Source organism: Lissotriton helveticus (genome assembly GCF_964261635.1).
Source record: "Lissotriton helveticus chromosome 1_1 unlocalized genomic scaffold, aLisHel1.1 SUPER_1_unloc_12, whole genome shotgun sequence".
NCBI classification, from domain to species: domain Eukaryota; kingdom Metazoa; phylum Chordata; class Amphibia; order Caudata; family Salamandridae; genus Lissotriton; species Lissotriton helveticus.
The window spans coordinates 1,004,257-1,029,425 of record NW_027611651.1 but is presented as its reverse complement, the minus strand read 5'-3'; the positions used below and the strand labels follow the sequence as shown (position 1 = coordinate 1,029,425).

Here is a 25,169-nt window from a genome sequence, read left to right as displayed (position 1 = left end):
CATGGGTGTTATGGGAAACAAGCATTGACACCTGTAAAGAAAAAGACATGGGTGTTATGGGAAACAAGCATTGGCACTTGTAAAGACACAGACATGTGTGTTATGGGAAACACGCATTGGCTCCTGTAAACACACAGACGTGGGTGTAATGGGAAACAAGCATTGGCGCCTGTAAACACACAGACATGGGTGTTATGGGAAACAAGCATTGGTGCCTATAAAGACACAGACATGGGTGTTATGGGAAACAAGCATTGGCGGCTGTAAACACACAGACATGAATGTTATGGGAAACAAGCATTGGCGCCTGTAAACACACAGACATGGGTGTTATGGGAAACAAGCATTGGCGCCTATAAAGACACAGACATGGGTGTTATGGGAAACAAGCATTGGCGGCTGTAAACACACAGACATGGGTGTTATGGGAAACAAGCATGGGCGCCTGTAAACACACAGACATGGGTGTTATGGGAAACAAGCATTGGCGCCTATAAAGACACAGACATGGGTGTTATCGGAAACAAGCATTGGTGCCTGTAAACACACAGACATGGGTGTTATGGGAAACAAGCATTGGCGCCTGTAAAGACACAGACATGGGTGTTATCGGAAACAAGCATTGGCGCCTGTAAACTCACAGACATGAGTGTTATGGGAAACAAGCATTGACACCTGCAAAGACACAGACATGGGTGTTATGGGAAACAAGCATTGACACCTGTAAAGAAAAAGACATGGGTGTTATGGGAAACAAGCACTGGCACTTGTAAAGACACAGACATGTGTGTTATGGGAAACAAGCATTGGCGCCTGCAAAAGGCAGACATGGGTGTTATGGGAAACAAGCATTGGCGCCTGTAAAGACTCAGACATGGGTTTTATGGGAAACAAGCATTGGCGCCTGTAAACACACAGACATGGGTGTTATGGGAAACAACATTGGCTCCTGTAAAGACACAGACATGGGTGTTATGGGAAACAAGCATTGGCGCCTGTAAACACACAGACATGGGTGTTATGGGAAACAATCATTGGCGCCTGTAAACACAAAGACATGGGTGTTATGGGAAACAATCATTGGCTCCTGTAAAGACCCAGACATGGGTGTTTAGACACTCACAGTCCATGGACAGGCCTCGCCCTGGCATGGTGTGCTCTTGAGGAGACACAAATTCAGCCCCTCATGCCAGCTCTGCTCCCCGCTAAGTGAAATACCAGCAATGTGTTCATTTTTTTAACTTCTGCAAAGGAACAGGCTTGATATTCAGGAGAGAATTGAAATGAGGACTTGTATTTCATTCAATATGTGCAATGTAGACACAGCTGCTGCAATGAGGCTGAGCAGCGTTTCGAATGTTCCTGTTCCTGGGGGTGATTCTGTATATTTGACAGGGCCGTGAATCCCCAAACCATAGCTGCCAAGGTTTCAGATTGCATAAGTGACATTTTCATAATGTCAGTGAACGTATTAGGGACCATTTCTCCATTTTCCGTCTTCATACTGCTTTCCAAAAAAGTTTTCTGTTTTGGCTTTTATAAAAACAGAAGAGTTCAGGTCTTACAAGCAATACTCTGCTTAGGCTGCATGTGGAGAGCAGGGCACGTGCACACTCCAGTACGGATGGCAGCACTAGGTCAGGTGTAACATGAAAACGAACTACAGAACTCCCATGATCGCTTTTAGGTGACCTCGAGACGCCACAATGTACTAAAGAAACAGCCCATGGAAAATAAAATGCAATCATTTAGACAAAAACGCAGTCATGTAGAAAAGAACCGGAGTATGTTTCAAAACAAGAGAGGTTCGGTATTAAATACACTCGTATCACTGCTAAACAATTCCCAAGCAGGCCTCTGCATCAGGTTATGAAATAATTGCTTAACATTATGATGTGAATGCAGAGCCCGCACACTGCCCAGATGAACAGAAGGGCCCTGCACACATTTGTTTTCAGAAGTTGCTGTCACGGAGAGCTACAACATAGATATTGAGCACGTGAGCTGTGCTGAATTAAGTTCGCTAGAAGAAACCAAGAGAACCCGTTTACTAAATATAAAACAAAGCTACATTGGCACAACTTAGCTGAATAGCTTAGACGATTGTGATAAATGAGGCCTCTGTCTTTACAACAATGGAATAAGACACCTGCAATGTATTCGCATGTCTTGTAAAAAAAAAAAGCTCTGCCACACACGCTAGTTACATGAGGAAAGAGAGCGCATAACGGGAACGTCGTACCACACATAAATCAAGGACAATTTGTAATTAAATAAATGTTTACTTTTTAAGGAACGCTACAAATTGAAGATATTTTCCATTCTTATTTACGATGCCACTCCAGTAAGCAAAAACATAGCCGGGACTGCATAGAAGAGGGTTTCGCTGTGAATAAGCAGCACAACCTTTTACTATTTAGTACAAACAACTCAGGTCACAAACTGGCACTGAAAGCATTAGGAACGGCAGCACTGGCAGCGCGCTAGCACCATTAATAAAATGTAAAGTACACTTTGAAGAAAACTGATACCTCTTGAGGAGCAGCAATTGTACGGGCTGGACGTCACCACAATAACTACCTCCGACAATCAACTTTCTCCCCCTGCTTTGCACCACATCAGGTTTTGCATTTCTCTGCTGCTTTCTTGGTCACCTCCCCCTTAAGAGGCTCACTCATAAAACAAAGAAAGAAGCAGGTTGTAGTCACAATAAAGTCATGAGACAGAACGATCAGGTGTGACCCACACATGGGTCTCTCACTTAGTGGATGGGTCTGATGGAGGGGGTATTTCACCCACACAGGGGTCTCTCACTCAGTGGATGGGGTCTGAGGACGAAGGGGGTATTTCACCCACACAGGGGTCTCTCACTCAGTGGAGGGGGTCTGAGGATGGAGGGGGTGTTTCACCCACACAGGGGTCTCTCACTCAGTGGATGGGGTCTGAGGACGGAGGGGGTATTTCAACCACACAGGGACGGTGGCGAGGGCGAGGGCAAGGTCAGCGGAGCTAAGCTGGTGGTTCGGGGTGTAGAAGCTGAGTCGTCTGCAGAGGTACGCTGGTCCGGTGTTGTGGAGTGCCTTGTATGCGTGGGTGAGGAGCTTGAAGGTGATCCTCTTGTTGACGGGGAGCCAGTACAGGTCTCTCAGGTGGGATGTGATGTGGCTGTGGTGGGGGATGTCGAGGCTGAGGCATGCAGAGGCATTCTGTATGCCTTGTAGTTGTTTCTGGAGTTTGGCCGGGGTTCCTGTGTAGAGGGCGTTGGCGTAGTCCTGCCTGCTGGTGACGAGGGCCTGGGTGACTGTCCTTCTGGTTCTGGTGGGGATCCATCTGTACATCTTGCGGAGCATGCGGAGGGTGTTGAAGCAGGAGGAGGATACAGCGTTGACTTGCTGGGTCATTGACAGCGATGAGTCCAGGATGGACCCCAGATTGCTCGCGTGGTCAGTGGGAGTTGATGAAGTTCCCAGTGTGGCCGGCCATCAGGCGTCGTCCCAGGTGGACAGGGTGCAGCCGTCTTGTCCGAGTTCAGTTTCAGGCAGCTGTTCTTCATTAATTCGGTGACGGCCTTCACTCCTTCGTGGAGGTTGGTTTTGGCAGTGGTGGGGGCCTTGGTGAGGGAGATGATCAGCTGGGTGTTGTCAGCATATGAGATGATGTTGAGGTCATGCAATCGGGCTATGTGGGTGAGAGGTGCCATGTAGATGTTGAAGAGTGTCGGGCTGAGGGATGATCCATGGGGTACGCCGCAGATGATTTTGGTGGCTTTAGATCGGAACGGAGGGAGGCGGACACTCTGGGTTCTGCCAGTGAGGGAGGAGATGGTCCAGTCCAGGGCTTTGTCGCGGATCCCTGCGTTGTGGAGGCGTGTGCGCAGGGTGTGGTGGCAGACGGTGTTGAAGTCGGCCAAAAGGTCCAGGAGGATGAGGGCCGTGGTTTCTCCATTGTCCAGCAGGTTCCTGATGTCATCGGTGGCGGCGATGAAGGCAGTTTTGATGCTGTGGTTGCTGCGGAATCCGGATTTGGATGGGTCCAGGATGTTGTTCTCCTTGAGGAAGAGGGTCAGTTGCCTGTTGACAATCTTCAAAATGACTTTTGCTGGGAACGGGAGTAGGGAGATGGGCCGGAAGTATTTGAGGTCCTTAGGGTTCGCCTTGGATTTCTTGAGTAGGGCGTTGATCTCTGCGTGCTTCCAGCTCTCCGGTAAGGTGGCGGTCTCGAAGGAGTTGTTGATGATCTGGCGGAGATGGGGTGCAATGGTGGAGCTTGCTTTGTTGAAGATGTGGTGCGGGCAGGGGTCTGATGGTAAGCCGGAGTGGATCGTGTTCATGATTTTGATGGTGTTGTCGCTGTTGACATGGGTACAGGAGAGCAGTTGGTTGGTGTGGCTGGGGGGCGGTGAGTCTGAGGTGTCGGTGGCTGTTGGGGGGGCCTGGTTGTTGAAGCTGTTGTGGATGTCTGCGATCTTACAGTGGAAGAAGGTGGCTAGGGAGTCGCATAGATCTTGCGATGGCACGATGTTGTCAGAATGTTGTTGGAGTTGGAGCAGGGGTTGGAGAGTTCCTTCATGATGTTGAAGAGCTCTTTGCAGTTGTGTGCGTTGTTGTAAAGCCTTCCTTGAAAGAAGTCCTTTTGGCAGTTCGAATGAGTTGGTGGTGTCTGCGGATGGCACTCTTTTGGGCTGCCTTCATGTCCGGTGTCTGTTTGAGGTGCCACTTCATCTCGACCCTTCAACAGGTCTGCTTGGATGCCTGGAGGTCAGCGGTGAACCAGATGGCTTTTCTGTTGGTGCATCTGTTTGAGGGTTACTTGATCGGGCCGAGAGTGTTGGCACAGTCGTCGATCCATTGCCTGAGGTTTCGGGTAGCAGTATTGGCGTCGGTGGTGTTAGTTAGTGGGTTTCGGGCAAGGGTGGCGATTAGCTGGTCTTTAGTGACTTTTGCTCCAGCTGCAGCGTGGGGTCCGTTGTGTGTGGTGGGGCATTGTGGGTTTCTTGAAGGTGAAGTGGATGCAGCGGTGGTCGGTCCAGTGGAGTTTGGTGGTGTGTTTGAAGGTGACATAGTTGCTGGCGGAGAAGATGCTGTTGAGCATGTGTCCGGCGGAGTGGGTGGGAGTCGTGACTAGCTGTTTGAGTCCGAGGTTGTCGAGGTTGTCGAGCAGGGTGGTAGAGCTGCTGTTGAGGTGGAAGTTCAGGTCTTCGAGGCGGATGTAGTCCGTGGATGGAAGGGCGGGCGTGCTGACGAAGTCGGGGATGGAGTCACTGCACTGTGGCCGGGGGGGGGGGTCTGTAGACGAGGGTGCTTCTGATGATGGTATTGGGATCGATGTGGATCTGGAAGTGCTGGTGTTCGGCGGTGCTGAGAGTGTCGTCGGTGCTGGTCAAGATTCTGAGGGTGTTCCTGTGGATGATGGTGATTCCTCCTCCTTCTCTGTTGGTACGGTCCCTGCGGATGATCTTGTAGCCGTCCGGGATGGCTATGGCGATGTCGGGTGAAGGGGAGGGGTTCATCCAGGTCTCCGTCAGGAAGGTATTGTCCGAAGAGAATGAGTCGGGTAGGTCCCAGAGTTCAATGGCGTGCTTGCGGGCAGAGCGGGTGTTGAGTAGTATGCATCTGAGGTGGTGGCGTATTGAAGGCTGGTGAAGCTGCAGCTCCGGCAGGAGAAGGATCCGTGGGTACGCTTTGGGGTGGCCAGGAGGCAGGTGTATAATCGGCCGGTGTTGAGTGCGTGGAGGATGCTGGCGTTGTAGTGGCGTTCGGGGTGGCCAGGTGGTCTGGCCCTGGGTGCGGTTCAGGCGCGGACGAGCGCAGGCAGGTTTGCATTTGGCGTGCTTTCAGTACGGCCGCCATTAGAAGGGGAGGTGGGGGGAGGAGCAGGGGACGCATCGGCGGGAAGGGGAGAGGAAGGCTGGAATGCTGTAGAGCTACAGAGCGAAAAATGGGGACAGAAGCAAAGAATACAAAGAAAAGGAATACAACAGTGAGCACAAAATAATACAGCAGCAGAATACAAAAAAGTAATACAACAGTGGGTAACAGATACCGCAAAAAGTAATACAACAGCAGACATATAACAGGGAAAAAGGAACAGAGCGAACACACAGATACTTACGGCTCACCACTGAGCCAACAGGGATGAGGCGCAGGAGGGAGCCTGCGGGTGGAGGAGGATCTTGAACTCGCAGCAGCAGCGAGATCAGGGACATGGGCACAGACAGGTAGAACTGTGCGGCGTAGGGAGCGACCTGCCTGGATCAGGGTCAAGGGTCGCTCCTTTATCTCACTCTTGATTCATGGCTCTTTAATCCACCACCAGCCACTCTCGGCTCCTTTATCTCACTCTTGATTCCACTTTGTGGCTCTTTAATCCACCCCCAGACTCTCACGGCTCCCTTATCTCACTCTTGATTCCATCTCATGACTCTTTAATCCACCACCCGACACTCTTAATTCATCCCCTGACACTCTCTGCATCTTTATCTCACTCCTGTAGGTCCCTGCATTCTCGCTTTGGCACTTTTTTCATCTTTCACTTCCTCCTTCTTCCCGCTCGTGTGTTTTTCACTCCCTTGTTATGGGTCAAAGTCTGATGAGGGAAAATAAGTGCCGGCTTCCAAAACGAGAGTGCAGATGGGCCCCACCTGCGACCACCGGCTCAAATTAAGCTTTAATCAACATCTTACCCCTTGATAGATAAATGAAAGAATTTAGGGCAATCTGGTGGGGTGGGGGAAGAAGAAAAATAGACAGGAAGGAGAAGAATCAAAGGAAAGAAAACACGAAAAAAGAGAATGCTAAAGGAAGAGAATATGCGCGAGTCACTCCATGACCGCATCTCCTCGACCCGTCACTGTGGACTTCAGATACAGCGAGTGTCTGCGTCTTACCTATTGCTTCTTGCTCAAACGCTATGGAGGTCTCATGATCCTTCAGGAGGGGGTCATCTGGTCTGGCTCATGGTGGTCTCATGATCCTACGGGTGGTCTGGCTCATGGTGGTCTCATGATCCTACGGGTGGTCTGGCTCATGGTGGTCTCATGATCCTACGGGTGGTCTGGCTCATGGTGGTCTCATGATCCTACGGGTGGTCTGGCTCATGGTGGTCTCATGATCCTACGGGTGGTCTGGCTCATGGTGGTCTCAATCCTACGGGTGGTCTGGCTCATGGTGGTCTCATGATCCTACGGGTGGTCTGGCTCATGGTGGTCTCATGATCCTACGGGTGGTCTGGCTCATGGTAGTCTCATGATCCTACGGGTGGTCTGGCTCATGGTGGTCTCATGAGCCTACGGGTGGTCTGGTTCATGGTGGTCTCATGATCCTACGGTGGTCTGGCTCATGGTGGTCTCATGATCCTGTGGGTGGTCTGGCTCATGGAAGTCTCATGATCCTACGGGTGGTCTGGCTCAGGGTGGTCTCATGATCCTACGGGTGGTCTGGTTCATGGTGGTCTCATGGTCCTACGGGTGGTCTGGCTCATGGTGGTCTCATGATCCTACGGGTGGTCTGGCTCATGGTGGTCTCATGATCCTAGGGATGGTCTAGCTCATGGTGGTCTCATGATCCTACGGGTGGTCTGGCTCATGGTGGTCTCATGATCCTACGGGTGGCCTGTCTCATGGTGGTCTCATGATCCTATGGGTGGTCTGGCTCATGGTGGTCTCATGATCCTACGGGTGGTCTGGCTCAGGGTGGTCTCATGATCCTATGGGTGGTCTGGCTCATGGTGGTCTCATGCTCCTACGGGTGGTCTGGCTCAGGGTGGTCTCATGATCCTACGGGTGGCCTGGATCATGGTGGTCTCATGATCCTACAGGTGGAGGTCTGGCTCATGGTGGTCTCATGATCCTACGGGTGGCCTGGCTCATGGTGGTCTCATGATCCTACGGGTGGTCTGGCTCATGGTGGTCTCATGATCCTACGGGTGGTCTAGCTCATGGTGGTCTCATGATCCTACGGGTGGTCTGGCTCATGGTGGTCTCATGATCCTACGGGTGGTCTGGCTCATGCTGGTCTCATGATCCTACAGGTGGTCTGGCTCATGGTGGTCTCATGATCCTACGGGTGGTCTGGCTCATGGTCTCATGATCCTACGGGTGGTCTGGCTCATGGTGGTCTCATGATCCTACGGGTGGTCTGGCTCAGGGTGGTCATTGATCCTATGGGTGGTCTGGCTCAAGGGGGTCTCATGATCCTATGGGTGGTCTGGCTTAGGGTGGTCTCATGATCCTACGGGTGGTCTGGCTCTTTCTTCCAAACATCTTGTGTCGGTGTAAATGTGGCCAAACAATGTGATCTCTTCTTTTTCTAGTTCATGCTTGACTGGATTCAGTCACTCGAACGCCGTCCTGCTGCAGGTCTCTCCTCCTCCGTCGGTAAGTCAAGAGACTCTGGGCCTCATTTATGCAGGACTGTGTCACTCTCCTCATCCGTCTACGCCCCGCTTAATAGAGCATTAGAGAAAGGAACAAATCGGGGCACCTGTCCATATTCTTGATCAGGAATGCCGTCGCTGACTCAGCGGTCATATGGAAGCGAGAGTGGCACTCTCTTTACGTGGCTTCCGTGCACCCAGTGCTTCCTTACTTACACATTAACTGAGGAGCAGGTGGCAAGCAAGACGATCAGTGGCCTTTCCACCACGGTTCCAGACTGTTCTTCCTCTGAAAATTCTTGATCATTACATAATCACTGGGCTGTATGCAGTGCCCAGGCCCATCTGGTACTGGTCGCAATGTGGCATGCACCTGTTGGTGAAGAGAACGGAGATCTTTAGACAACTAATATAAATAATCTAGGGGCAAGGGATACTCTATCTCAGAAAAAAACGCTTGGGTCTTGGAATGCCCCAGATATTAGCAGGGTGCTTGAAAACCACTACATAGGGCGACAATCCTACTCAGGAATGTGCAGTTGCTTTAGTAGATAATAGGGCTAGGGGAAGAGCATCTGGCCATCGCAATCTTGTACTTTCTTGAATCTTTGCCAGTTTCAGTTTGAGTACCATTGTACTTTTCAAACAGGCTTGCTGTCTGGGGGTGGTTCGCTGCATGAAACGTCTGTGTAATCTGTAAACCCTTGCACTCCAATTCAATCACTTTAGCATTAAAGTGACTTCTGTTATCACTCCAGATCACGCGGGGCAATCCGTAGCGCGGGAAGTACTCCTTTAAAGGGGCCTTCGCCACAGCTGTATTCTCTTTAGTAAGGTAGGCCTCGATCCACTTACTGATTGCGCAGACGACCACTAACACGTACTTCAAATTATTGACTCGTCCATTTCAATATAATCCATTTGAAGGTCCTCAAATGGGAAGGAAGGTGGGGCAAAGTTACCAGTGGGCGTAGGAATGCCTTTTCATGAATTGTGCTTCAAACAAATAATACAAGTCTTCACTAGGTGCTGAGCTACCTTGCTAATATTATCATTTTGCCATATAGGGTCTAACAATTTACATATTCCTTTACTGCTAATATGTGCTGGACCATGGGCCATTGTAACAACAGGAAGCACATAGGCGTTAGGAAGTAACCATCGCTGCTTTCCTGACAAATCAATCCAACGCTCATTTTCGTCCAATCGGCCTGTCCTCTCCTCCCATACTGGCAATTTGTCTACAGTAGCCTCGCCTTGAATTTCTCTGACATTGTCCAGTATATCCTCAAACATGCCATTATCCGGAACCAACCTAGCGGGACCAGCTACAATCACCTGAGTCATATTTGATCCTGCTGTATCCTTGGCAACTTGGTCCGCAAACGCATTGCCCTTCCCCACATCATCTGTAATGGGTTTGTAAGCACTACACTTTATTATTGCTAACTTATCAGGGAGCGCCAAAGCGGACAGCAATATTTGTATCAATGGGGCATTCTGTATCCACTGTCCATGCGATGTTAGGAAACCTCTCTCCGCCCAGAGGCGCCCAAAGTTACGGGCCACCCCAAAAGCATACTGGCTGTCTGTATAAACATTAACAACCAGTCCCTCATTCAGCTCACAAGCCCGTAGAAGCGCAACTAATTCTGTAGCTTGGGCCAATTGGTGTGGGATGCAGGATGTCTCAACTACGGTATGCAGTGTCGCGATTGCATAGGCTGCAGTAGTGGTGCCATCTGGCAGCTTAAACCACGAGCCATCAACATACAGTTCCCCTTGGGGTTCAGATAAGGGAACGTCAGTCAGGTCTACCCATCTCTTCTCAGTCTGAAACAAACAATCATGGACGTCATTGTCCTTTTCTTCCGACGGGAGGGGTAGTAACGTGGCTGGGTTCAAAGTAGCACATCGTTTGATGGTAATATGCTATGTAAACAAAGTCAATTAATATCCAGGAAGACGTGCACAAGTAAGTTGCTGCGTCTTTGTCTTATTCAAAAGTGTATCCACAGCATGAGGTACCATTACTGTGAGATCAGTATCAAGAACGAGCTCTGCCGATTGTCTGATAGAAACTGCAGCAGCCGCGGTAGCTCTGAGGCAGCTCAGGAGTGCTCTGGCAACATTATCCAACATGGCCGAGAAATAAGTACAGGGTCTCTGCTTTCCACCAAATCCCTGTGTTAACACAGAAAGCGCGCAACCATCCGTCTCATGCACATAGAGCACAAAGGGCTTTTGATATTCAGCGGTGCCAAGCACAGGAGCAGAGCAAAGCGCAACTTTTAATTGTTCAAAAGCATGCTGACATTCAGGTGTCCAAGGCAGGGGTTCATGCACATCCTTGGTGGTCAGGTAAAGAAGGGGTTTGTTAGTAAGGAATAATTTGGGGTTCAATGGCGACAATAAGATGTTATCCCTATAAACGTGTGCACCTCACGTTGGGTCCTAGGAACAGCCATACTGTTAATAGCAGCAATACGTTGAGTTGTTAGTCTGCGACCCTCTGTCAACAGTAGGTGACCTAAGTAGGTGACCTCCTTTCGACAATACTGACATTTCGAAAGGGACACCTTGTGTCGGTGGCATGCCAAATGGTGCAATAATTTAACCGTGGCCTCTTTGCAGCCCTCCTCAGTGTCTGATGCTACGAGGAGGTCATCAACATACTGGAACAAAACATTACCAGAAGCAAATTCCAGTGAATCCAATTGGGCTTTTAAAGCTTGACTATAAATACTAGGGGGAAGATTTATGAAGGCCCTGCGCCGCCGGTGCGTCACTTTTTCCCATGTTAAAAGTGACGCACCGGCGGCGCAAGGCCTTCATAAATCTGCCCCTAGGGCTTTCTGTATAGCCCTGTGGAGCACAACAAAATCTAAAACTTCGACCAGCTATAGCAAAGGTGAAAAGCGACCTGCTGTCTGGATGTATTTGGATGCTGAAAGAAAGCATTCTTTAAATCGATAACAGAAAATGATTTTGCCCAATGGGGAATCATTGTCAATATTGCATTTGGAACCACAGGATATTGAGGGATCACAATTTCATTAACCTCACTCAGGTCAATCACAAAGTGGTACATATCTGGTTGGACACCAGAAGAGTCCGAGGGGCCTTTTTAAGAATGGGAAGAATATGGCTAATGCATACATTAGACACTGTCTCTTCCACTACTCCAGTCTTAATCAAATCCTGTATAATCTGCAATAGGGACTTTTCTCCTGCTTGGGAAATCTTATACTGGGGAATACAGAGCAGTTTAACATTATCCTTCATATTGATAGACACTGGTGGGATCTGGAGCAGCCCCATATCTGTGTCTCCTGTGGCCCACAGCGTATGTGGGACACCGTCAAATTCTATCGGGAGGGACGCACCTTGTGAAAGACATTGTTTTGTAGGGGCCATCTAGGCCCAACTGTCATAAAGACGCCATCTGGAGAGCAAGACATTGCTGCGTGCAACTTTTTTAACACATCCAATCCCATTAAATTTTCACGACCATTCATTGTCAATAAAAATGGTGAGTAGAGAGAAAAAGGACCGGCAGTCAGAGCAAGCAGTTTAGAAATGGGGCTGACAACTAGCACACCTGAAAACCCAACTGAAACATTATTTTGCCCAGACAGAGACCAGGGTACGGGAAACAGATCTATTCATAGCCCCCATATCAATCAAACATTTCTCCATGGCGCCCTGCAAATCAGCCGTGATATAAGGTCGGCACTGATCGACAGGCACTGGAACTGGTCCCTTGCCCTTGGCTGTCCTAGCTGTGAGACAGCCCTGTCACCTCATCCATGTCGTAGTCCTCATTATAGTACTGTCTGCTCTGAGGGTCATCAAAATAATTCCCACTCTGTCTGAAGCATTCTCTGACTGCATCTGTTCCCGGACTCCTCCTCCTCCTCCTCCTCCTCTTCCTCTAAACCCACGGCCTCCCGGTGCTGCGTTGTTCTGCCACAATTCCAGGCACTCATTCCGCCAATGCCCCTCTTTTTTACATTACGCACACTAGTTGTACCCAACGGGTGAGCCGGAACCACCACCTCTACCAGCCCTGTGACTGTTTGAGTGAGGTGGTCTCTGGACTAGCCCCTAACCCCTACCTTGTAATCTGCTGCAGCAACACCCTTGTCTTCAAATCCTTTGTCTTATTCTCCACTTTCTCCTTATCCTCATTGTCTCTATGGAGCATATTATCAAGACATTATATATATTATCAGATCCATAAACACCCCCTCAAACCTTGTAAAGTAATCTGATATGCTCTCATCCTTTTTCTGAGGACATGCAGTCAACTTATCCCAGTCCACCTTCCTCAGCGGGATAAGGGAGTGCATGTACGTTATAATCCTGCCCGCAATGCCATCAACTCTGTTTTTGGCTTGTCACCGAGCTTGCACCCCTTGTCCCACACCTTTATTTCGTCCCATGTCCCCCCAGTTCCGGGGCATGATCCTGCGTATGTACCTGTCGCCAGGTATCTACCAGTACCAACAGTCTAAAAAATAACTCTGTGTAAGCTAACGTCATTATTGTGGAGGAGGCTAGGATCAGGCAACCGGCTCTTTAACGATAGGACCTCATTCCTCTTCAAAGGAGTACATATCCGTTGTTAAATCAAGCATCCACCCTCTGTCTAATTACTGTGATCGTGGAATCACTCAGCTCGGATACTTCGGGATGATATGGGATGAACTTCCCTCATAGGGTGCAGGTTCCCTATGGTTGGAACCTTTTGAGGCAGCCGTTCTCGATAACGTACTAATATCCTCACATTACTAAAAACTTCACCTGGGGCCTTAGCAGTAGCATGCACCCTGTCCCGTATGTCATAAATAGCTTGTGGTGCGACATCCCTGTAACATTGTTCCCATAATGCTAACAATGTGGTCGACATGTGCTTAAGAGCAAGTTGCTGCAAAAATGGTTCATAATCTTTCATCACACTCCACATGTCTTCCACAGTATAAATCGCATTCCGACCAAATAGGGCGCTTAATTCACCACCAGCATCTTTTCTTTAGTACCCACAGCAGAACGCACCAACACCTTCTCTATACGCTCGCGTGCTGCTGTCCAATCCCCCTCAAACCTTCCACGCACAGGCGTATCCACATTCGACAATGTATGGGGTGTCAAATTCAAAGAAGAAAGAGGAGATGCGAAGACAGGTACCATGGCATGAGGGGATAGCACTACAGGGGTGAAAGGGATAGTAGTGGCCGAGGCAGCATCATCAGACAAGAGAGTAGGCAAAACAAGAGAACCGACTGCTTCAGCCCCTCCCGCGTGACAAGACGGGGAGAGGGCGAGCGCACTCGGAGCTGAGGCAACAGAGCTAGGTACTGGGAAACTGAAGGGGGCGGACCCAGAGGTTGCGGACGAAAATATATGGACTATTGGATATATCCGTTCAGGGGCATAAGGGGTGGCGGACAAGATTCCAATACTTCTTCAAGAAAATCGCCCTTTTCTTCCATAGTAACATAACATTTTTCGGTCTGCAATCAAAACTTCCTGTCAGCACATTCTATTCCTTACTTTATCTTCCCTCTCTCATATGCCACTGCTTTCTGCGTAATTGATTGCCACTGTCACTTCCTTTCCTCCTTTTCTGCTCTCATACGTTTTTGTTTTGCTTCCTTCTGCCACACTCTTACCGAATCAAACATTGACTGCCTGCTTTTCTTAGCGAACAATTTATCTTGCAAGAAACTCAATTTTTGTTCATCAAACGAGACAGTAAGTTGCCGTTGCAGGTTGGCATTGTCCCTCGTATACTTATGCCACAGCGTGCTAAACATATTAGGGCCAATACCATGATTGACGTATATGTCAGAATTTGGGGTACCCTCCAGAGGTGCAGGCTGGCTCTCTTCCAATCGGGCATCAGAAAAACAGCATTGGCATCCAAAACACATACATTTCCTAAAAACAAGGCATCACCACTTTAAAGAGACCCACACTGTTCAAAAACCATACTCCACAATCCAAAGACTATTCCAAGTTCAAGAGGACAGGTTCTAACCCAGACATTTTCAAGCGCGGACCGAATTCCCAGTTGGCCTGGCAGATTGTCTGCACATGGTCCTGGACCTTTTCAAGAAGCCAATTACCAGTTGGCCCAGTAGACCACTCACAAGCACTCTGTGTCCCTCAAGGGTCCGCAGACCCACCAAGACACTGCAAAATTCCGTTACTAATGAGCAATCTGTTACAAACACTTCCACGCAAGCAAACAGCGTTAAAAAATAAACTCTCCATGCCAGAACAGGCCACTTTCGCACACTATCATCACACCTTTGGGTAATCCACAGACTGCCGTTCAAGGCACTCATCCCGTCGGCTGGTGTCATTCAAGACGGTCCGAAGACCGTTATCAGGCACTGCCCACAGGCCAGTGTCATTTAAATGTGGTGCCACTTCCACAGACCAAAGGAAAAAGAACCAAAGAACCAAACCACTCACCTGGTGCACTCAGAGTGAGGCAAATTATTCTCCACTGATCTCCGGACCAAACAGTCAAATCCAGGGTTCGCCTTCTCAGGATCCCAGCTGGTGACCAATAGTCGCAGATCCGCCCGATCTGAAGGGCGGGGCAGCTGCGAGAACCAAGCTCGGTCTTCAGATGTGGGGACACAATCCACCCAACCGACCAGACACCACCCTGGCCCCTGCCACCAGCTGATGGGTGAGGGGGCCACAAATTTGTGGGGTCCCTGTTCAGCCACCAACTGAAGGACAGGGCCACTAAGGGCCCCACGGGTTATATACACAACCACCTACTATCCCTTCCCAAACGAAGAGTCGGTCAGACAGTGGAGAATACAAACGTACTTTATTAACATATCTCTGCAGAGTGAGCCCAGTCTGACCCACACCCTGTGGTGTTCGCCAAGGGACTGACCCCTAACGGTCAGTAATGCACAATTATCCCTCCAAGAAACCCCCAACCACGCCCACAATGGAAAACTAACAGCTCAGGCTGAACAGGGAACAATGCAGGCACAGTAGGATGAGCTAACACCTCGCCAGATGGGCACACTATCAGGGGTTCAAGGCCATGGTGCTGGGTCTCAGCAGCTCCTTAACGTGGGAGCAGAAACCTCCCTACAGATAAACATTACACACAGAATGGCTTATTCATTAGTACATCAGAAAGCGGCCTTGGAAAGGCAGGCAGAAAATAATAACGAAATGCAGTATTCCGCTGAGGCAAGCAACCTGAACATTTTGTGGCCTACTTCGGGCCTAGTTAAAGCAACTAATAGGAACTGCAAAAGCTAATGGAGTCACAAGTATACATAGGGGCCTACTCATTACTCAGATAGCTCAGTGGGTTATACAACATGAAATGTGAATTGTATCTGTTTTGCCACACAATGCTAACCTAACATACTTATGACGTCATGTGACAGGAAGCATTAGGCAAATGGGGATTTTAAAACTAACAAGACCAGTAGCCTGTTCCCTAAAAACCATGGGTTGCGTCCTGGACTTCAATACGCACATTCAGCACATTCACGCACCAACCTCTCTACATGTACATCCTTGGCAGCCCACCAATATGCTTCCCTGATCCTTTCCTTTGTCTTGGCAATGGCCATGTGTGAGGCGTGAGCACTCTTTACTAGTTTATGTCTAAGTGCAAGGAGTGCAACCAACTTACGAGTCCGACCACGCATGAAGAGACCATCCACCACCGCCAGATCTTCGCTAACATGCCAAAAGCCACCTGTGACCATGGTTAGGACTTTCTGCGAGTCTAAATCGATCATGTGATGTTCCCTCCACTCACTCTCAGAAATCAACCCTTCACTCATCACACACACATTAATTCCTTCCTCCAGTTCTTGACCTCCAAACCACTCAACAGCATCTGTTGTTTCACACTCCACACCCCCGAGCCTTGAGAGACAGTCTGACAGGATATTATTGGAACCAGGTAAGTATGAGATGTCAAAGTCAAATTCTTATAGAGCAACAACCAACTTCAGTGGGAGACAAAGTCAATGCCTTTCTTGGAGAAGACCTCTCTAAGAGGTTTGTAGTCAGTAAACATTCTGAATCTTTCCCTCCCACAAAACCTTTCTCAGCTTGGCACCATCCAGAAAACTCCCAGAGCTTCTATTTCCACAACAGAACAGTAGCATTCAGCCTCCCTCAAGGGCCTAGAGACGAAAATAATCATTTTATTCTCCATATCATCCTTCTGCAAAAGAGCTGCTTCTAACTCCTTGGTGCTGGTATCGGTCATGAGATAAGATACCTTTGTGGGGTCAAAACCTCCTAGACAAGGTGTTTCATTCAGATGCTTCTTAATGCACTCAAAGTCTTCCTCACAGCCCTTGGACCAAGCAAAGGTGCTTTCCTTCTGGAGGAGAGACCTCAAACAAGAGGTTTCTCTGCAAAGTTCAGAACAAGCTTGTGATAAAATTCAGCTATGTCCAGAAACTTTACAAACTCTTCTTTGTTCAAAGAGGTACGCAAATTACAAAGTGTGTTTACCAATGAGTCTTTGGGTTTGATGCCTGCAGCGGACACAAAATGGCCAAGGTACTCTATTTCTTTGACACCAAATTTGCACTGGTCAGCAATAAGGGTGAGGTCAGCATCACGTAACTTCTTCAATACTGACCTCAGCCTCCCATTATGTTCCTCAAGATCCACACCAAAGATGAGCACATCATCTGGGTACACCTTGACACCCAGAAGGCCTCCAAGAATGCCCTTCATCGCCCTCTGAAAAACTGAGGCTGCAGAAATCAGTGTGAAAGGCATTCTTAGAAATCTAAAGGTACCAAAGGGTGTTACAAAAGAGGTAAGGTCCTGGGGAGAGGAGTGAATGTTCTGAATGTTCTGAAGAGGAGTGAAGCCCGGCCTGGTGATAGGAGGAGGTCAAGTCCAAGGATGAAAAATGCCTTGCCCCCTCAAGAGAACCCAGCATTTTAGTTACGTTGGGTAAAGGGTAATGATCAACACTAACTGCTTTGTTGAGCTCCCTCGAGCCGACACAGAGCCTGGCCTCCCCATTGGCTTGCGGGCCATAACAACAGGAGAAACCCACTCTGTTGCTTCAACTTCTTGAATGATGCACTTGGATAACAGATTGTCTAATTCAACTTTCATGCTCTCCCTTACTAACAGACGTGCATTCCTAACCTTAGCTGTTTTTGGAACAGCGTTAGATTTGACCTTCATCCGATGCACATCATTTTTGAGACACACCCAGCTCACCAGCAAAGACCTCAGGGAATTCCTTGATCCAATCTCGATTAGCATTACTAACGACCCTAACTGGTGGTAATTCTTTTAGGCAGACAGATCTCATTGTGATCAAGGCAGATATGTAGATCACGTTGATGGGACCAACTTATGAGCGAATCCCCTTTCATCGAGACATAGATTTTACCAGGGATGACTCTCCCTTTGAAGTCAAACGTGCCCCAGAAATAACCCAGCAACTCAATAGTCACCCCACCATAACCTTTTGGTCTAATGTCTGGCTTCAATAGGGTGACTTTGCCCAGCAGATTACGCTCATAAAATGTTTTGGGGACTAGAGTTATCTTGGCCCCAGAGTCGAAGAGCATGCTCATTGGAGCATCATTGATCACAACTAGCTCCTGAGGGCCATCACTAGCATTCCCTGTGACTGGGAGAATCTTGATTCCTTCCAAATCTTCTTCATAAAGATAAACTTTCCTGATTTTTTATGCTTGTTGCCCGTTCTGCAGCTTTTTGAGACGTGACCTTTTCTCTCACAAGTTTTGCACATGGCCTTCCAGCCTGGGCAGTCTTTAACCCGTTGACTGTGGCGCGGATTTCACCGCTGTGCGGGCATATTAATGAGTGGGTGCAGTTCGGACAGCCCCTAGTCGTCCTCCGCACATGCCCACTGTGACGTTAGGGGGCCGTCCGACGCACACAATGGGTTAAAGTTGGCCATATGGCTTGGTTGCCACACCTGAAGTACTTCACCAGAAAATCCTTTGTGTTAAAGGGCTTTGAAGTGGTGCTCGATTTGGGTTCAACAAATCTATCCACCAGCACCTTGACATCAATGTTCTCCTTTTTATCACCTGTACTGTCTTTGGGTATAATATCAACACACGCTCTTGAATGCTTGTGACTTTTGGCTATGGTCAGCACTTCTTGAAGCGATGGTGTGTCTTTTTGCCACAGGGCGTCTCTCGTTTTGTCGAGGGCGCATCCCAACATGAACTGATCTCTTAAGCGATCATCTTAAGCTGCACCAAAATTGCACGTGGAAGCCAATTTGCGCAAGGTAGTCATGTACTGTTCGACTGACTCATCATGCCTTTGCATCCTTCTCCCGAAGTGATGTGTTATGTTATATGGGATTTTATAGCGTGCTCAATTACTACTAGAGAATCCAGGCAAAGGTATCAATGCTAGAGGCAGAAGTTAGAGGAGGGGAGGAGGAACATTAATACGCCAGTTTGAACAGATGGGTCTTAAGTGCTTTTTTAAAAAGCACATCGTTCAGATTGAAGCGGAGAATCAAAGGAAGGGAATTCCAAGCAATTGCTGCTTTAACCACAATGGATTGCCCACCGAAACGGGAATGCTTGAAGGACAGTACTCACTTTGGGGAGTTGCACGTGGAAGCCAATTTGCACGAGGTAGTCATGTACTGTTCGACCGACTCATCCTGCCTTTGCATCCTTCTCCTGAAGTGATATTGTTCAAGGACAGTACGCACTTTGGGGAGGTGGTGCAAGTCCAACTTTTTGATGCAGATCTCGTATTCATCAAGAGTGTCAGAGTGACTATCAGAGAGTTCAGGAAGGTGTTCAAAGACTTCTTGTCCCTCAGAGCCCAAACAATGCATTAACCATGAGGCTTTCCTCTCTGCACTTAAGGAAGTGCTACAGACAGGAGCATAATGTGTGAAAACCTTCTTTCAATTCAGCCACGAGAGAGAAGGAACTCCTGGAGATGTCAACAAGAAGGGAGGGGCAGTGACATTTTGCATGATGTATCTACTATGTTTTGACCTAGTTTCTACTTAAGGGTGATCTTCAGTGATCTGCTTACAGTGTGCAATATCCACAAATCTTATAAGCTGAGCGCATCAGCGGAACTGCGTGAAACTTCAGAATTTAACATTTAGACCAATGCGCACAATGCCAGAAACTGTATTTGCTGTGCGCATCAGCGGAACCATCAGCCCGATTACTGATGGCACATATTTATACAGGGAGGAGTCACTTTAGTCTGGTGCTCAATTACATGTGTAGATGTGAGGCTGGTGGTGCCTGATAACTGAAAGGCACATATTTGTTTACAAACAATTTCATATATGTCTGATTTTTTATTCCTATTACAGCGCCTTTTACCTTGAGAAGGTCCATCCTACACCAGTGTGTCGACAAAACACATGCCGACAAATCGAGGACAAAGGGATTGGGACATGGTCTAGGAACACTAACAACAAATCCTACATCAAACCTCATGTTTAACTGATGTAGCGCAAAGAGCTATATACTGAGAAAAAGTAACCTGGAGAATTGCTGCAAATTAAAATAAACTGAAAAGAACTAATAAAGAACTACATAACCACAGCTGTGTGACCTGGAAGCCGATTGTTTCTCAATAAAGCCCTTCTTTGCGATTACCTTACAGTGTTCACATTATCATCCGCGCTAGAAGAGATGGGGGCCTGGGGTGTCAGGTCACCTAAGCTCATTTGCATACAGAGGGGGTGACAGCCTGTTCACAACGCACAGCACAACTTGTTTACGTAAAATACTTGTACACAGAACAGGATAAAGTCTTGTGGTTTTTTTTTCATTTTCTTTAATATATCCTGCACCTCGCTCTCTTCTTCTCTTTCTCTCATTTCATCATAAATTACGCAATTTCACTATTGCTTTATCAGCACGGCACAAGTCGAGGGCAACCACAGTTGGAAGGGGTCCCCCCACTATTATCTAGAAACGGGACTCAGTTCCACCTAGATCCTTAGTCTGCAACTGGTAAATGTTACTTTGTGCCCCAGCACTGCAGACACAGTGTTTGTTTGTGTGAGTGGCGCAAGAGAGGAACAGAGAACGTGACAAAATTAGCCCTTCTATTGCTTAATACATTGTAAATGTGAAACAGTCTGTGGCTTAGGGGCTGGATAAAGAATAACGTCAGGAAACAAACGCAAATTAAAAGCACATTTTATTTATTCGCTGAAAACTGTTTAAAAATGTAATTTCCAAGTTCCACATCTCTGTTTAAAAATATTTACACTTTCAGTCAATTCCGAGTGTAGTTACAAACTGATAGTGGGAAAGACATATGATGTAAAAAAACTATAACCGAAAATTATTTTTACATTATTTTATATTTCTTGTTTTGAAACTGAGTCTGCTGCTTACAGTGGCTCAATTCTGGTAAAAAGTAGAGTTTGGCAAGACACAGAATGAATAGGGAGAGCCAAGTCGGAGAGGAGCCACGGGTCACACTTAGTAATAAGGCCTGAGTCACAAGCTTATCCATCAACCGATAACAGTGAATACAAGATGCAGCAAACGTTACTTAAAAACAAGGTATGTGCTCTTTTATATCTGAAAATAGGTTATTTCTTGAACACCTGTGCTTCACTTTATTTCATTACAGATACTGCAGTGGCATTTGTTAATAGTAATACATGCATTTTACCAATGAAGCTTCCATCTCCAGAGCCCTGACAACATGTCCACTCTGGGTGTGTTGAGTTTATAGGTTTTATCACTAATCCGACAAGTTAGCTGAAAATACCGCTGTTCGTCCCAGTATTGTTCAGTGTTGCTTTTACAGGTAGTGTGGTCAGGTGCGATTGAATGTTTTTCTTTGTATCTCTTCTTCACCAACTAAAAATCAAGAATGTTTCTTTTCTTTTAATCCACATTGTGGTTGTCTCCCACTGTGTATCCTGGTACATCATGTCACTTTGCTATGTGTACGGAAGTGAACAATCACTAGAAACAAACACTTTTATAATTCCGCAAATACAGTTATCTGTTTTTCTTCTTTACTGCTTGTGGGGTCTTCTATCATCTGGTATTTCAAAGTCCCACATAATTAGAATTTAATCTTTTTCTGTAATTCATTCCTCTCACAATAACTGCACTGTTCTGCTCTTGTCTGTGTCCTCAGATGGGTCAATATTATTTTTGATGTTCTTAAGTTCTTTCCGGAATCTCTGCATCTCTAGGATTATTTCCATTGGAGTTAAATGAAGGATTGTATTCACAGAGGGCTGAGTGGGATTGAAAATTGACAAAAGCCCTTCTCACTTTCAGTGCCCTTCTATGTTTTCCCCCTGTGTGTTGGCTGATGACTTTGTAGCTCTGATATTCGACTAAAGCTCATTCCACTTTAATGGAACTTGAATGGTTTGCCCCTGTGTGTGTTCGCTGATGTCTGTGTGTGTTCGCTGATGTCTTTGAAGGTATGATAACTGACTAAAGCACTTTGCACAGTCACTGCACTTGAATGGCTTTTCCCCTGTGTGTGTTCGCTGATGTCTTCGAAGGCTTGATAACTCACTAAAGCACTTTGCACATTCACTGCACTTGAATGGTTTCTCCCCCGTGTGTGTTCGATTATGACTTTTTACGCCTGATAACTGGCTAAAGCACTTTGCACATTCACTGCAGTTGAATGGTTTTTCCCCTGTGTGTGTTCGCTGGTGTCTTTGAAGGTATGATAACCGACTAAAGCACTTTGCACATTCACTGCACTTGAATGGTTTTTCTCCTGTGTGAGTTCGCTGATGAACCCTTAATGATGAAGAGTTGCAAAAACTACTGTCACATTCAGTACAATGATAGAGTTTTTCCCCTGTGTGTGTTCGCTGATGTCTTTGTAGGTGTGATAATCGACTAAAGCTCTTCACACATTCACTGCACTTGAATGGCTTTTCTCCTGTGTGTGTCCGCTGATGTATTTGAAGGTTTGATAACTTACTAAAGCACTTTGTACATTCACAGCACTTGAATGTATTGTCTCCTGTGTGAGTTCGCTGATGATACCTTAATGAAGACGAGACGCGAAAACTACTGTCACATTCACTACAATTATAGAGTTTTTCCCCTGTGTGTGTTCGCTGATGTCTTTGAAGGCGTGAAAACCGACTAAAGCTCTTGACACATTCACTGCACTTGAATGGCTTTTCCCCTGTGTGTGTTCGCTGATGTCTTCGAAGGCTTGATAACTGACTAAAGCACTTTGCACATTCACTACACTTGAATGGCTTTTCCCCTGTGTGTGTTCGCTGATGTATTCGAAGGCTTGATAACTCACTAAAGCACTTTGCACATTCACTGCACTTGAATGGCTTTTCTCCTGTGTGTGTTCGCTGATGTTTTCGAAGGCTTGATAACTCACTAAAGCACTTTGCACATTCACTACACTTGAATGGCTTTTCCCCTGTGTGTGTTCGCTGGTGTCTTTGTAGTTCTGATAACCTGCTACAGCTTTTGACACATTCACTGCACTTGAATGGTTTTTGGCCTGTGAGTGTTTGCTGATGAAGCTTGCGTAGTGATGACAATTTAAAGCTCTTGCTGTATGTGTACGATTCTTCTTTCTTGGTTAGTGTCTCTGGGTCAGGTATATATTTGTCTACATCCCGTGACTGCATTTCCTGATGGGCCGACATGGCTGATAAAGCACTTTTCTCACACACTCTATATGTGTGCTGTATCTTGCACGTTTTATTTCGGTTTTAACAAAAAAATGCAATAGCCACCAAATATTTACCACACTCTTAATACGTAGAAGGTGTCTTTGTAGGCGATTGTGCCTTTAGATTGGATTATGGCTATGCACGCTTGCGGGTAAAGATGTATCTTCCTTCAGGCCGGTGCAAATTGGGACAGTCTGTTGTATTGTAGATAGAAGAACTCCTCTTTCCTTTACCCGTCAGTTGTCCGGCTCCGCTCTGTTGTGCTTTTCTCTGGTTACTGTGGTTTGGCCAGAAAGAGTTTACAATTCTCCTAGAGCACGGAATGATGGCTTGTCTTCCTTTTAGAAAACAGAGCACTGCTGTAATCACATCATACCGATCCGATGATCAAAGCTGGTGTTGGACACTTGTTTATACAGGACGCGGTTTGTTATTGGTGATGCCTTCATTTTCCTAAGGTCATTTCTTCGTCTTGTGATGTGGAGGTGCACGGCTCAGACTCTTACAAACACTGAACTGCGTGTGATACATCATCCGGGATCTGTCAGTTTGTGTTCAGGTTCCTCTGTCGCCGACTGCTCTGATGTTTTCTGTTGGATGTAAAGATATCTAAAATTACTGAATAGAAACAAAATGGAATAAGAATTCACAATGTTTAGCTAGTTGTAAAAGACATTTTACCAAATCTGTATACAATGCAGCACAGCCCTCCCCCGCGAGGCTGCGCTGCGTGGCGCGACAGGAAGGGAACAGGAGAGCACCATATTTTCAGAGATATGGCCCTCTCCTTCCCTTTCCCTTGCGTCGGCACTGATTACAGAGGGCCTGCGCCATGCACACACCTTAGAACCAGAGCGTCAAGTTGTGTGTGTGAGTCCAGCATCGGTTTTGTACAGGAAGGACACCCTTCCTGTACAAAATACTATGTCAGACATGAGGGAAGGCTTTTCCCACTTTGTATGCATGTTGCGCAGTGCAGCACGCATGCAAAGTCAGAAAAGGAAGGAGAAATTAATTCATTTCTCCTTCCTTGTGTCTTGTTTAAAAGGGTGCAGTTTTCTCACGCTAAACCCAATCTACTGAATCTGGTAAAATGGGTTTAGCATGAGAAATCTTGGGTGGTTGCACGGGAACGCCCATGCACCCCCCTTGGCAGGTCCCAATGTGTGAAGTAACGCAAAGCAGTGCTATGTGATGCTTACCATTACTTTTACATTATTTCCAGCGCTAAAAAAGTTTAGCGCTGGAAAATAAATTAGGAAAAAAAGATTTTGCGCTGTTTTGTGCCACTTTTGTGATGCAAATACGGCGCAAAATATTAGTAAATCTCCCTCTTCTTCTTTACCGCTTTTAAAAATTAGCAAGAAATATTTCATCATGCACAGATATTTAACTAAAGGTTCTGTTGATCAGGTGACATCTTATTAATGTCTGTAAAGGAGGTGATTTACCAGCGTTTACAGGCTAACTTAGCAAAGTAAGGGCGCCTCGGAGCACCCAAGTGCTCGAGGTATAGCTTAAGATAGACGCATATGGTCAGGATTTCATTTAAACAACAGTAGAGTTTAGAAAAAGAGATGGATCAGGTGGGGCTGCAAAATTTCCAGTAACTTTTTCACAAGGTATACAACAAAAGTAACTCCATTTACACACTTCTTCTCGTTCTTCCCTATTCACTTAAGATCATCTCAAATACCAACTCCTGTCTTTACCTGCTGTTCATAAGTCACCTTTGACACTTTCAACAGCTCCCTTGGTTCAAGCATTTCTGGTTTCTCCTCACTTGGAAGATTGGAACATTATTGTGGGTTGAGGGGGGTTTCCGATCGCCATAACATCTGTCCATCTCCCTGAAACTAGTGCAACTTACAGCGCACGGTTCTGGCCCTGAAAGACAACTTTAAAAAGCAAGTCTTTAGTTCTTCCTAAAGTAGATAAAGTTCTGTAAGATGCAGCTCCTTCCGGGGCTTTTGTGTAAAACAGAATGAGGGGTTCACTGTAATGCCCATCCTTTACATTATAAGTGCAGATAAGGCAAACAAACGTTGATTCATATAATTTAATATTCAACGATATCAGTCATTTAGTACTTATA

At 47.0% G+C, this 25,169-nt stretch overlaps 2 protein-coding genes across 3 annotated transcripts in view; both read right to left on the bottom strand.

The window, feature by feature from the left end:
• LOC144805503 (uncharacterized) overlaps positions 1–25,169 on the bottom strand; it is a 1,226,074-nt gene that overhangs the window by 377,715 nt on the left and 823,190 nt on the right. The window lies entirely within an intron of this gene.
• On the bottom strand, positions 20,580–24,937 carry LOC144805492 (uncharacterized). 2 transcript variants are annotated; one of them, XM_078672037.1, is made up of 2 exons: positions 24,805–24,937; positions 20,580–23,664 (listed from the first exon to the last, which is right to left on the bottom strand). In XM_078672037.1, exon 2 carries the CDS (start codon positions 23,045–23,047, stop codon positions 21,746–21,748), a length of 1,302 nt encoding a protein of 433 aa, XP_078528163.1. In that variant the 5' UTR covers positions 23,048–23,664; positions 24,805–24,937; the 3' UTR covers positions 20,580–21,745. The 2 variants fall into 2 exon arrangements, with proteins under 2 accessions (XP_078528163.1, XP_078528161.1); XM_078672035.1 differs by having other exon boundaries at positions 24,787–24,915.